This window comes from Phacochoerus africanus, chromosome 7, assembly GCF_016906955.1.
Source record: "Phacochoerus africanus isolate WHEZ1 chromosome 7, ROS_Pafr_v1, whole genome shotgun sequence".
In the NCBI taxonomy this organism is placed as follows: Eukaryota; Metazoa; Chordata; class Mammalia; order Artiodactyla; family Suidae; genus Phacochoerus; species Phacochoerus africanus.
Genome location: NC_062550.1, coordinates 80,538,316 through 80,553,033, shown reverse-complemented (window position 1 = coordinate 80,553,033; position 14,718 = coordinate 80,538,316). Strand labels below are relative to the sequence as shown.

The 14,718-nt window shown below is 34.7% G+C and overlaps 1 protein-coding gene across 1 annotated transcript in view; it reads right to left on the bottom strand.

Moving 5' to 3' along the window:
* ARID2 (AT-rich interaction domain 2) overlaps positions 1–14,718 on the bottom strand; it is a 155,046-nt gene that overhangs the window by 39,001 nt on the left and 101,327 nt on the right. The window contains exons 7-12 of the mRNA XM_047788027.1: positions 9,388–9,454; positions 9,044–9,294; positions 8,618–8,714; positions 8,318–8,527; positions 7,316–7,483; positions 1,151–1,232 (exon numbers count right to left, since the gene is read on the bottom strand). Coding sequence (XP_047643983.1) covers positions 1,151–1,232; positions 7,316–7,483; positions 8,318–8,527; positions 8,618–8,714; positions 9,044–9,294; positions 9,388–9,454 — 875 coding nt within the window. The remainder of the gene's footprint in view (positions 1–1,150; positions 1,233–7,315; positions 7,484–8,317; positions 8,528–8,617; positions 8,715–9,043; positions 9,295–9,387; positions 9,455–14,718) is intronic.

Here is a 14,718-nt window from a genome sequence, read left to right as displayed (position 1 = left end):
TAGAAATAGCAGAAGTGTGCAACTAGGAATTCTAAGAACAAGCCTACACCTAACACACACGCATTTTACAGTGGATGGTACATATTTTTCCAATTCTCTCTTTGAGTACTAAGCTTTCAAAAGCCCAGATACAAAAAACTTGTTTTGGTTTCAATGTAGAAGATGAATATTTCCAAATGCTATTGGAAGAGATTCATTAAGTACAAAGGGTCAAGGTATAAAAACATAGAACATGAAGAAAAGCAAATAATTAGAGATATTACCATAAACCTGATTGAGTGCAAAGTGAAAAAGTAGAGAAAAACTGCTATGGGAACACAGATATGAAAGCACCAAAAATATGGACCACAGTGTGAAAGGAGCATGAAATGGAAGAAAAATAATGTTAGAGAATTGGGGGAAAGGGATCAAGGAAAGAACATTTTTAAAGTAATACATCATTGAAAGGTGATCTTATATTTCAGTGTATTAATTTTCTAAAGAATTTAAGTTGAAATTCATAAACAATGTAGCGGCAACTAACCATTGCAAAATGAAATCTAGCCAAGTCTGTATTTTTTTTCAGAAAGTGGCTGAGATGTGGCTATTAAGTCTTCTTAAGAAAATATTATTTTCAAGTTGATTATTTCAGTGTAGACATTTTAGCTATTCTATCATTTGATTAGTTTCCCCTTACTTCTCACAAAAAGGAAAAATCAGCAATGAACAAGAAGTTTTGCTTTTGATCAAAAAGAAGAGACTATTTTAGCAGATCTAATAGCAAAATCTGGTTCTCCTTCCTTGAAGTCAGTCCAATTCAGTTTTAATAAAGCATTAATTTAAGAAAAACAAATTCTATAATCTGACCAACCTTATTTTCAACAAAGTCCAAGAGAACTTTTTAACACAAATGTTACTTGAAGTGTAACTTAATGAAATTCTATCAAAGATTATTTTAATTCTGAAGATTCTGATGAAAATTTTTTTCATGCTTTATTTCAAAATAGGTGAAGTGATTTTACATTGTCCTTTCTTTGTATATATGATGTCCTATTCTAACTAAAGAAAAATAGAGAATAAAACATTCTGGATGACTGCTGAAATACATTTCCTTTTCTCTTTTGCTTTATTCTTCCCAAGGATAAAGCCTTAATAGAAATAAGCCACTTACCACTGACAAGCAAACTTCTCACTATCTATTTCCACTATTCCTGGAGGTGGAGCAACATGCTGTGCTACAACTGCTCTGGAAGCTAAAGAAAAAAATACATTAGCTACATCATTTTTAAAAACTTAGTCACTATATGTCATATTTAGTTCATGGATACTGAACCAATTAATAGTCACAATGAATACCTTTTAAAAAGGTGTATAAATGTAACAAAAATATACAAATTTGAGAAATTTGTGGAGTACATATTATACCAGGCACTGTCTTACATGTTTCATATGATCTAATTTTTAACCTTACAATCATTCAAATAATAACAATAATATGGATTATTTCACTAGTATAAACTGTTTTTCCCATTGTCAGACACTGAGTTAAATACTTTATAATATATATATCAACTTTCTTGATTCTTCGATGAGGCAGACATAGATAAAGAAACTGGGATTCAAGGGGATTAAAATAACTAGCCCAAGGTCACACAGCACAACACATCAATAAATAAGTTATCTTTTAGTTTAGTCACAGAAGTAGATTGTATCAGAAATAACTTCACTTTTGAACTTAAAACATGAATATTAGAGTTCCCATGGTGGCACAGTGGAAATGAATCCGACTAGGAACAATGGGGTTGCGGGTTCAATCCCTGGCCTTGCTCAGTGGGTTAAGGATCCAGCATTGCCGTGAGCTGTGGTTGTAGGTCACGGCGGGGCTCGGATCCCGCGTTGCTGTGGCTGTGGTGTAGGCAGGCAGCTACAGCTCCAATTAAATACCCCTCGCCTGGGAACCTCCATATGCCACGGGAGCGGCCCAAGAAAAGGCAAAAAGACAAAAACAAAACAAAACAAAAAACAAAACAAAACAAAAAAGAATATTATTTCTATAAGTGGCATATATAAAAATCCCTGGATATGATGAACAAATAAATAATTTCCATGTTGGAACTAGTGAAAACAAGAAAAATATGAGATAATATAAACTTAGTCACATTATGATGTTTATAATAAAATATAAATCATATTTATTTATTAGATAAAATTACAAATCATACTGTTTCACCACTGAATCAGCATTATTAATGTATAGTTTTTAAACCTGCAAATATACCTACTTTTTTTCAGGTGACATTTTAGCAAAGTTTCTCAGAATCCTCAAACAAAATGAAGGCATTTCTAAATTATTGGAACTAGAGGAGACCCCCAGCACAGCCCAATCTGTGAAAGACCTGAAACAATCTTGCCCTTTGTTTAATGAGGCCCCCAGGCTTCCACGAGATACAGCAAATAGAAGCCAAGCATTTGGTAAATACTGAGTCTTTATTAAGCCATTTAGATTTACATGATTGGTTTTAGTTTCCTGTACAGTCCTAAAATTAATTATTCCCTTTTTTCAAATGAAAAAATTAAAGCTCAGAGATTAAGTTCACAAAGGACATAATGGAGAGAGGAGAGCTGGGTGTGGCTGGAAAGCCTTCTTTTAGAAGTACTAAATTTGAATCCAGGTCTGTCACATTTCAGAGCCATATTGTGACACCCTGCTTCTTAACAGAACATAATAATTAGAACCAAAATTATTTTCCTTGTGCAACTGCAGCCTATCTTTTTTTTCCTTCTAACTTGATGACACTGTTATATAAAATAGTTTTCTGGGGTCTATGTAGAAAACTCACCTTTTCTTCATCAACTATACTGTGAGAGCATATCCTACTCAAACTGAAATCTGAATCAATTAATAACCAATTGCATGAAATATTGGAAACTATGTAGAAATTATGAGAAACTTTAAAAACAACACCTAAAGAATGATACAAACACAATTACATTAAGCCTGAAGACATTCCAAAGGATACAAAGGCACTTATACTTTAAAAGGAATCAAGTCTGTATACATTCCCTCCTAAAATTGCTTTGTCTGAAACATGACCTCCTTTTTGATGGCTGCTCTTCTCCCTTTTTGGAATAGAAAGTCTTAACTCTCATCCACCCTTTAAAGCATTATAAGATATGGTTAAATGCATGACTCTGGAACCAGCAGCTGGCTCTAGAGTTATATCACTCACTAGCTGTGTAACCATGGGCAAGTTACTTAACCTCTATGACTATAAAATGGGAAAAAGTAGACTGAACTCATACACTGTTTTGAGGGTTAGAGGAATTTATACATAAGTCACCTGAAACAATGCTGCACATAGTAAGCACTATATACATGTTAGCTGTGCTGCTGAAGATGATGGCATAAAAACCTCTGGAACACCAAAGGGAGAAGTATAAACATTAGTATACACAAAACCTCTTTGAACTGAGGTATTAGGGTAGGGCTTCCCATTTATCCCAGCATTTTATATATATTATAGTTAAGGGCAATGCTGGGCATTAGAAATGGGGCATTCTGGCCCTTTGATGTGTTCTGAATTCAGATATATTATGAAGTAATAACATTTTTTGCATAATGTCCTTCCCTCCTCTATCCCTTAACTACTCTCAAAGAGTACATTACTTTTGAGGCACACTCTTGTCTAAGTAAAGCACAGAAGATATTTTAAAGAAATAGTGGGAGCTTCCCTGTGGCACAACAGTTTAAGGATTCAGTGTTGTCACTGCAGTGACCCAAGTTGCTGCTGTGGCACAGGTTCAATCCCTGGTCCAGGAACTTCCACATACCGTGGGCACAGCCAACAAAACAGAACAAAACAAAATAAATAGTGAAGGTTGTAGCACTTTATTTCATTCACATGACAAACTCAGGGGGCAAGTTTAAACATCTTAGAATTAAGAAATAAGGAAGGTGTCATGGAACACAGATTAACATTATTTTCTTATATTGAAAAAGTTGGGCTTTCTCTAAATAACAGAAAATGAAGCAACATACTTTTGATAATAAAATCTAACTTTATCAGGTAGGTTATATGGCAGACATTTTCCATATTTGAATGAGATAAATCTGCAGTGCCAAGGTTTTGACAAAAATGTATTCATGCACATGATAAAAAGCACTTTATCAAAAACACTGTGGTCTTGAAATTAACATCATTCAAATTTTCCTAACCCAATGGTCCTCCAAGTATAAAGTGTCTGCAGCATCAGCATCTCATGGGAACTTGTTAAAAATGAAAATTCTCCAGTCTACCTGAATCAGAAACTCAGAGTATAAAGTCCAGAATCAGCATTTAAGACTAGTGGAGGACTCTGATGTACCCTAAAGTTTGAGAACCACGTGCTAACATCTTCTGAATATATTAGGTTAAACAAGGTACATCTATATCATTTTAATATCTTGATATATTTTCAATAAACTTAAACATAAGTATCTCTAAAGACTGGGCAACAAATAATTCTCAAGTCAAGTACTGTAAATTCTTTGACTTTAACCAAATCAAAGGAAAACTCAAATTGTCAGATCATTAAGTATAATTTTATTAATTTTTAGATAATTCTGAAAATGTTCAAAGAATTATAAGTTCTATCCTCATCTACTTATCGGTATCAACTAGACTCCCAATTTAATCTATAAGAGATAACAGACAAAATTGATGATGAACCCAATTTTATTCTAGCAATAAAAAATATTCATACAAAGACACACTAGAGTAATACTTCCCAGAGAATTAGGCGGAAAAGTCTTGTTCATCTCATTAAGATGCACTTGTAAAATTTTTTCCTTTTTATTTAATAATTATTTATAAAATTTTGTAATGGTTATTTTTTATTGTTTATTATTAAAACATTATAAAATAAATTTTTAAACACAGAGCTTTATAATGTAAGAGAAAATTGAAAAACTTTAGAATATCTACATAAGCATTAATAGGGTGGTGGATATGAGTTTAAAGAGAAAGAGGGGAAAGAGGAATAACATAAAATTTCTAATATAAAGAGTCTGTTATTTTTTAAATGGATGATGGCATCAAGATTCCACCGGTACAAAAAGCGTTTTAACTTTTAAAATGTCAATTTAATATACACAAAACAAATTATTTGCAATTATTTATATTATGATGAAGAAATTTAGAATCTGAAAATGGGTGAAAGGTTATCTAAGTTTTCATAGTGATGAGGGGAAGTGAGCAAAAAGCTTGAAGATGACCATTCCATTTAGAAAGCCGTATTAAACAAATCTTGGGGGAAAAAAGCCCAACTGTAAGTGGAAACTAATCAAAGAATTCAAAGTTGTCATTCATAATGAGCAAGTAATAAAGTGTTCACCAGCTCAAAAATGAACTCTTTTAGATTTCTTAGAGGCCTATTCAGACTTCTATCAATGAATTACTACACATACAAGCAAGCCACAACTCTTAATATTTAACTTTGTTCATATGTCAAATGAGGATCAAACATTAGGCTGGAGGCGTGGGTTCATTTGTTAAGATCACAGGTCAGCAATACGGTAAAAGATAGCATTTTCATCAAAATTACCTTTGAATATTCTTCAAATGGCCCACTATAACCAGTGTATCACTGACAATCAATTCTTCTCTTTGTTGAACACAGTTTCTCTATGCCCCTCAATTAACTGAATCCTCAGTTTCTTCTTTGAGGGTAAGACCATACCCCCACTAACTGTCTAACTAGCAATATAAACTGTTTCATTTCCTTTTCAAAGTTGAGAAACTATTAATATTCTGGATCACTGATTCCCCAATATGTATTGGCTCTTTACCATCCACTGCCTAAGGGTGAAACTCACTGGATCAATTAGCAGTAAAAAATCACCTATTTATTTCATGCCTTCTATTAATTGTCCAGCCTGTTAGATGAATTCAAGTAAGTAAGTTAAAATGCACATATAATACACTTCTACTGTATACTGCAGAGGGCACAATGGAAATCAATGAAATATGTGATACATATTACATACTTTGCATAAATACAGTATATAATTTTAATACTATGAGTTAGACTAGAAGACTGGGACCATGATTAAATGAGAGAAGAACAAGATAGCTGGAGAGAGATGAGATGAGTCCAAACTGAGTCATAAGTATTTAGCAATTGAAAAGGCCAAAGTATTTAGGAAGACTCAACAAGATTTTGTGATTAAATGGATGTGGTAAATATTAAGGATAATGAGATTTTTGCTTTAAGGATAGCAGGAGAGGTTGAGAAAGATCTAAAAGTATTTCCAGGCTGAAAGGAAGAAGCAATTAAAGAAAGAGAGGCTCAAGATACAGAAATGAGGCACTGGGAAAGACTGATACTCAGACAACAGAATCAGAAGTAGTTAACATCTCTTCCTAGGACAAGGGGAGGACATGAGTTCAGATGCTAATAAATTTGCAAGAGAAAGGGTAAGAAGTAGAAGAAATTCATGCCGCACAGTTTCCAGAGTAATTGCAAAGTGTTAAGATCAAATGAGAAAGTAAGCATCCTCCATTAAAAAAAAAAAAGCAAAACAAAGCAACAACAACATCAACAACAACAACAACAACAAAGGAAAGAAAAATGTCTTGGGCATGGTGGGAGAGCAGGTGAGGTGAAAGATGGATTGTTTTAGTTAGGACAAATGATGGTCGAGCACAAAAAAAGCTTAGATTGCTAAAATTAAAAAATCATACATAATAAGCCAAGAGAAAGAACTCCAAGGACTCAAGAGAATGTTGGTTATCAGGTCTGAATTCTAATTTAAAATCTGAATACAACTGACCGAAGAGATCCTAGGGAAGGTGCACAAGTACAGGTATACGTGCATGTATTAGCATTTATATACATATGCACATATGTCTGATCCTAAACTCTGATTATGTGGTGTTTGGTGCAAGACTTAGAAATAATAGGGGTATTATACTCAGGTATTCTAATGACCACCTGAGAGAATTATAAGGTAATATATGATTAACCTATTCCTGGTCTATCAATTTCCAGTGACCAAAGTCACAAACCCCTTGGGGCACTTAATGTTCTCATAGTTTTGAGTATCTAATCTCTCACACTACTCTAAATCCTTCTTGACGTCATTTCTCTATTATATTCTTCTTCCTCTGTGCTTACCTTGATCCTGCTGCTCCTGGAATGTATAATACCTAAGAAATTAAAGTACATACTCAAGTTCTCATTTGGCCTACTCTACTGTAAAATACCAGTTCCCTGTATTGCACATTTAAATTTGTCCTTAGTATTAAATCTGACATGCAAATAAGCACACTGTAAAAGATTATATAAAAACACTAACCTGGGGCAGATGCTACATGGGTCTGGGTTTGAACTTGCTCTACAGCTTGTGGCCTAATTTCAGATAAAACTTGATGACTGGAACTTGGATGTTCAACGAGTTTTACTGCAGCAAGTGCATCAGGGCCAAACATCTGAATATCCATAGAAACCAGACATACTAACATGTCTAAAATAAATTAAAAACCAATAGTTATTAGTCATAATACAGTACAACAATGACATCACTGAAAAACACATTCTATATAAAATGCTGCTACTCAAATGCCAGTCTGAGAATCACTGGATATCAGGAGTATTTGTGAATCTTTTTTAGGCTCAATCTCTCAAGACTGATTTAAATGCTATGGAGTAGATGTTAGGTATCTTCATTGTCAAAAAATTTCCCAAGTGATTCGGATGTGTAGTCAGACTTAGGAACCTCTGATATGAAAAATTCATCTTTATTTCTCAATAACAGTACTTTGCAAGCCAAATCTTCATTAACTCTGATTTCAGTATTTGTATCAGAGAAATAAATCATTTGAATGAGTGAATAAGGTGTGAAGATGACATGTTTTAGTCAGTGTTTTTAAAAGTGACAACTCCTTATGAAGGTGAGTTTATTGATTAAGGCTAATACCACTATTAGCACTTCTAGGAACAGAAGGAAGCTTGTTTCACTCAGCTCCAGCTGCTTAATAATAGCAGCTGACCACTTGAAACAGACAGACCTTGTTCCCCAGAGAGTCAGACATAGCAGTCTTATTGATTTCAAATTTAATATTTGGTAAAAGAAATAAAGAGAAGAAATAGGGGTTACTGATATGATAGCCACATGTATCCTAGTCTCTACATGAAAGAAGTTTCTTGCTTATCTAAAACAGGGAGAAAGAATAACACAAGTGTGTCTGAAAGGGTAATGACTCCTCCCAAATACCAATTATGATTTTTACAGCATCACATTAAATAGTTTTCCCTCAAAAAAGAAAACAGCTTAATTTTTTTTTTGGTTTAGTCTTACCTATGCTCTTTTCGACTTTAGCGATTTTTGTGCAAGCTACATCTCCCATTTCTGTGAGCATATATAGCACCTCAAGTGTTGAGATTACGAGCAGCACATCAGGTAAAGTGAGATGACAAATGATCTCTCTGTAGGAGTCCTGATCAACATATTCACAAATCAAAACACCATTATCTTCTGCTTTGCAAAGATTTCCCAAAATTTCCATGCCTGAAAAGTATACACAAACACATATTTGTTTTTTAAAAGATGATAAAAAGCTTGTGTACTTTAGACAATGAGAAACTTAGGAGCGCTTACCCCTCATCTTTAAAAATCTATCCCTTGACATTAGGCATTTTGTAACAGTATGAAACATCAGATGAGTAGTTTTGAAATCAACAGGGTCCAATAAAAGCTGGGAAAAAGAAACGACACTATTATTGAGGTGTGATTCTTCCAATATACATCCAAATGTATACTGCAGATTTAATATAAAAGAGCAGAATAATGCTGTATAATTTTAAATAATGTAATTACTGTGAGAATAGCCATCACTAAATACAGAGCATCATTTCAGATATTTCTTTTTCCACAAAAGTGTGTGATACCACCTTTAGGCAAAAACTATATGTAAGCATTTAATATTCTATGATTATGGCAAATATAATAATCCTACATTTTAAAATTTTAAAGTAAATACTGTTGCTAAATATAAAAACTATTTTAAGACTGTCACATGCTTACCTCAGCTGCAATATTTCCTAATGTGTCAAGGCCTAATTGCCTTAGAGAAATAAAATGACTATGTGCAGAAAGTAATAGGAAACGAAGACAGGTACGGTTAGCTGCCAAGAGCTTAACATTGCCCTCCTCAAAGGAAAGATTTCGCAAAATCACTGCAATCTGAAGTACCCGTTGTCCTTCAATATCGTTAATGCCCAGCTTTCGAGGTGGATGAAATAAAGATTCCCAAATCCATTCTCCTGATGTACCTTCTACAAGAGAAAAAAATTTTTTTACTTAAATTGATATTTCATATATTACTACTGATAATTAAAGTCACTTAAAATATTTTCTCATTGACTTACCATGAGACTTGTTTCTGTCAGAAATGAGGTCACGTACTTCATTATCATCAACAATGTCTTTCCAAAACTATAATAAGAAATTATTACACTTAATTCTGATAATTTGAAACAACTATTATTTTTAAAAGTCACAAATACTATAAAACTATAATATTTCTACTTATTTTTATTTCATGTAGATATCATCATATTCTATGTACTTAACCCTTTGAAACAAATGTTTGATTTTCTGTAGCTTAAAGGTATCGTTTTGGCCTGGGATCCACAGATCCCTAAAAGGTCTGTGGAAGAAATTAGGGTCATATGTGAACTTGAATGAAGGGAAAAAATGCAATCTTTATGTTCATTAACCTCAAACTAAAATTTAGCATTTCTTTAGCATTTTCTTCAACTTGGAATGTTAGAAAACAAACCACAGTAGGACTAGCAGTACCTCTGACATCAGCAATATGAATCACAGATATTTTCAGATCACTCTATGGCCATGGAAAATCTCATCAATACATACCCATACAAAATGAACTTTAATTTTAACTTTTCTAAACCATTTAGTTATATGAGCTCATTAGCTTTTGTACTAATAAAGACGCACATGGGCAGAATTTCCAATGTGGCTCAGTGGGTTACAAACCCGACTAGTATCAATGAGGATGTGGGTTTGATCCCTGGCCTCACTCAGTGGGTTAAGGATCTGGCATTGCTGCGAAATGTGGTGTAGGTCACAGATATGGCTTGGATCCACACTGCCATGGCTGTGGCGTAGGCCAGCAGCTGTAGCTCCAATTTGATCCCTTTCCTGGAAACTTCCATATGCCACAGGTGTGGCCCTAGAAAGAAAAAAAAAAAAAGAAGCACATGGGCTATTATTCACTTTTTATTTCTAAACTATTCTGACATTCTGATATGCACATTTCAAAATAATTGTTATTTTAATTTTTGGAATTCAATTTCTTTTGCATTTAAAGTCACTAATCTGACAAAAGATCCACACCCAAAAAGACCCACTGCACAAAATACTCATGATAAAAAATGGTAACAATAAAAAAGAACTAGGTACATGAAGAAAAAAGACAATGTTCGAAAACTAAGAAAAAAAAAGCCATAGGGAATTCAAATAACAAAGGTATCAGAGTGGAATTTTAAATGATCATGGAAAATAAAGAAGAAAGAAATAGAAGATCAAATTGAAAATTTTGGCATGTAAGCAGAAACTATAAGAAAACCTAATAGAAATTCTAGAACTGAAAATAACTCAAATGGACAGATTTAAAAATGATTAGATACAAGGCAAGAAAAAATTAGTGGTTAGAAGAGAGAGAAGAAGAAAATACCATTTTAGAAGCATAGAGACAAAAGGATAAATAGAATAAAAGCATTCAAAATATATACAAGTGAAAAGTAACACAAAAATAATTGGAGTTCCTGAGGAAAGACAGAAAAAATAGGCAGAAACAATATTTGAAGAGACAAGGCCAAGAATTTTCTAAATCAATTGAAAGATGCCAAGCCACAGAATTAAGAAGCCCTCCAAACTCCAAGAAAAGATAAATAAAAATGTGTAGCAATATCATAATAAAATTCCTGAAAAGTAAAGACAAAGAAAAATCTTAAATACAAAGGCAGAAAAAGCGACAGACAACCTTGAGAAAAACAAGTAAAATTCCAGGAAACTTTGTAAAAGAAAGAAAGGAAGCCAGGAGACAACTGGATATTTTCAAAGTGATGTAATAAAATATCTGCCAAACTAGAATCTTTATACAGTGAAACTGCTCTTCAAGAATGAAGCTGAAATAAAGACATTTTCTGACAAATGAAAATTGAGAAAACTGCACTGGAAAAAAAAATACATGAAAAAGCACATGTGATTTAAATAAAATAAATTCTGAATAAATATAATACTAAAAAACATCTTAAGGGTAAAAAATATATATAAGTTAGGAGTTCCCATTGTGGCACAGGGGAAACGAATCTGACTAGGAACCATGGGGTTGCGGGTTCCATCTTTGGCCTTGCTCAGTGGGTTAGGGATCCGGTGTTGCCATAAGCTGCGGTGTAGGTTGCAGATGCAGCCAGATCTGGTATTGCTGTGGCTCTGGTGTAGGCCAGTGGCTACAGCTCCAATTAGACCCCTAACCTGGGAACCTCCATATGCCTTGGGTGCGGCCCTAAAAAGACAAATAAAAATAAAAATAAATATAAATTAAAATAAATGAAAAATGCTTGGAAGAGAATTTTGCTCAGTCCATAATGGAGTAACTAGTGTTGCATTAGCCACCCTATCCTAAACCAATATGTATAGAATAAATGTTTTCAGAGATTGGACAAAAAGCAATGCAAACTAATCACTGAAAGACGGGAAACAAATGAGGTGAGCCCAATGATTGTCCCATATCTTTACATGGATGCTCTTTCTAGGAAATGACAAAGAGACAATAAACTCAAGATATCATCATGATTGCTAAACTAAGTAGACTGAACAGAGTTAAGCAAGGCTGACACAGCCAGAATTTCAGAGAAAATCTGCAAGAAGGAAGAGGCAATAAAGAGAAAGGACACAGTGAAACTACAGAGGGATTCCTTGAGTTGATGGCTAAGTACTAAACTATGCATGTGTATAGTGGAACTCCAAAATGCCAAACAAAAAAGGTGACAAAATAACTGCAAAGAAGCTATAACTGAACAATTCCTAACACAGAGAAGAAGCATTATATATCCAGCTAATTCAAATCCAAAAAAGGCCACACTTCGGAACAGGGATAAACTAGTCCTAGAGTAAAGGCTAATCTGTATCAATCATAACAAAGCTTAAAAACCACCACCTGTATATCAATTAAGAGCATGCCAGAATAAAATTCAACTTTCTTAAAAGATACCAAAATCCAGACACTAAATAATGTAACAGTCTCAATATCTACATCTAATTAAAAAAATAACTAGATATACAAAGGAAGTAGGAAACACAACTTATAACCAAGGCAAAAATCAGTCTCAACAAAACAAAAACAAGAAATTATTTTTTAAAAAATGGAATCAGCATATAAGAACTAAAACAACTGATATTAAATATGCTCAAAGAGGGAGTTCCCATTGTGGTGCATAGAAATGAATCTGACTAGTATCCATGAGGATGCAGGTCTGATCCCTGGCCTTGATCAGTGGGTTGGGGATCCGGCATTGCTATGGCTGTGGTGTAGGCTGACAGCTGTAGTTCCGATTAGACCCTTAGCCTGGGAACTTCCATGTGCCACGAGTGTTGGACCTAAAAACCAAAAATAATAATAAAAATAAATTTAAAAATAAAATTAAAAATATGCTCAAAGATTTAAAGGAAAATGTAAACATAAGAGAAATATGGGGAGTTCCCATCATGGCTCAGTGGTTAACGAATCCGACTAGTATCCATGAGGACAAGGGTTCAATCCCTGCCTTTGATCAGTGGGTTAAGGATCTGGCATTGCCAGTAAGCTGTGGTGTAGGTCGCAGACGCGGCTCAGATCCTGTGTTACTATGGCTGTGGTGTAGGCCAGCAGCTGTAGCTCCAACTGGACCCCTAGCCTGGGAAGCTCCATATGCCAAAGTGTGGCCGTAAAAAGCAAAACAAAAAACAAAAAACAGAGAGGAAGAAATATGGGACAATGTAAAAGAATCAAATGAGAGTTCCTATTGTGGCTCAGCAGTAATGATCCCAACCAGTATTGATGAGGCTGTGGGTTCTATCATTGGCCTCACTCAGTGGATTAAGGATCCAGCACTGCCATGAGCTATGGTGTGGGTTGCAGATGTGCCTCGGATCCTGCACTGCTGTGGCAGTGGTGTAGGCTGGCAGCTGCAGCTCCAATTCAATCCCTAGCATGGGAATTTCCATATGCCACAGGTACAGCCCTAAAAAAAAGAAAAAAAAAAAGAGAGAGAGAGAGAGAGACAAATGGGACCTTCCATAGATGAAAAAACATAGCATCTGAAATAATATGAGCTGTTCCCACTGTGGCACAGTAAATTAAGAATCCAACTGCAGCAGCTCAGGTCACTGTGGAGGCATGGGTTCATTCCCCAGCCTAGTGCAGTGGGTTAAAGGATCTGGCATTGCCGCAGCTCTAGCACAGATTGCAGCTACAGCTCAGATTCAATCCCTGGCCCAGAAACTTCCTTATGCTGTGAGCATGTCCATAAAAATGGAAGGAAGGGAGGGAGGAAGGAAGGAAGAAAAGAAGGAAGGAAGGTAGAACCAACATGACTAGATGGGCTTACTTGGAAAAGAGAAATGAAAAAATAGCAATAGAAAGTACCCACAAAGAAGTACATAGAAAGCAAAAATATCTAAAAACAATAGACAGAGCCACAGTTTCAGGAAAAACAAAAAATAAAAAACAAAAAACAGGAGGGGACATTTTTTACATTTGAAGAAATAACTGCCAAAACCCTCCAAATTTCATGAAAAACAGCAAACCAAGAAGCTAAATGAACCTCAAGCAAAGAAAAAAAAAGACCTACAAGTCACTTTCAAAATCAACGATAAAGAGAACACCTTAAAAACGGTGAGATAAAACAAATCCACAAGGAAAAACAGTAAGAATGACAATGACTTATTGTCAGTAATAATGCCAACCAGATGGCAATGAAATGTTATCTTTAAAGTGCTCATAAAGTATAAATGATCTGAACACATTGATGAAAAGGAAGAAATTGTAGAAAAGGCACACTGAAAGAAGAGGGAGAAGCAACACCCAACGAAAAGCCACCTATAGAAAATACTATATATGCAAAACTACAGATGAAAAGCATAGCAAGAGAAAAAGATATATGATGAAACATTAATCATAAAAAGCCGATGTTACCAGACAAATGATACCAGACAAGAGACTTCAGGATAAGGGATATCACCAGAGGTCAGGGAGAATATATCATAATGACAAAAGCTAAATCATCAAGAAAATACAGTAATCCTAAAAGTACATGCAACTACTACTAAAGGTTCAAAATACATGAAGCAAAAACTGACAGATCTGGGAGTTCCTGTTGTGGCGCAGCAGAAACGAATTTGACTAGGAAACCATGAAGTGGAGGGTTTGATGCCTGGCCTTGCTCAGTGGGTTAAGGATCCACCATTGTCATGAGCTGTGGTGTAGGTCACAGACATGGCTTGGAACTGGCGTTGCTGTGGCTCTGGCATAGGCCAGCAGCTGTAGCTCTGATTAGACCTCTAGCCTGGAAACCTCCATATGCCGTGGGTGTGGCCCTAAAAAGAAAAAAGGAAGGAAAAAAAAAATCTGACATATCTAAAAGGGGATGTAAACATTCATAATTATAATTGATAATCATTCATCTCAAGAA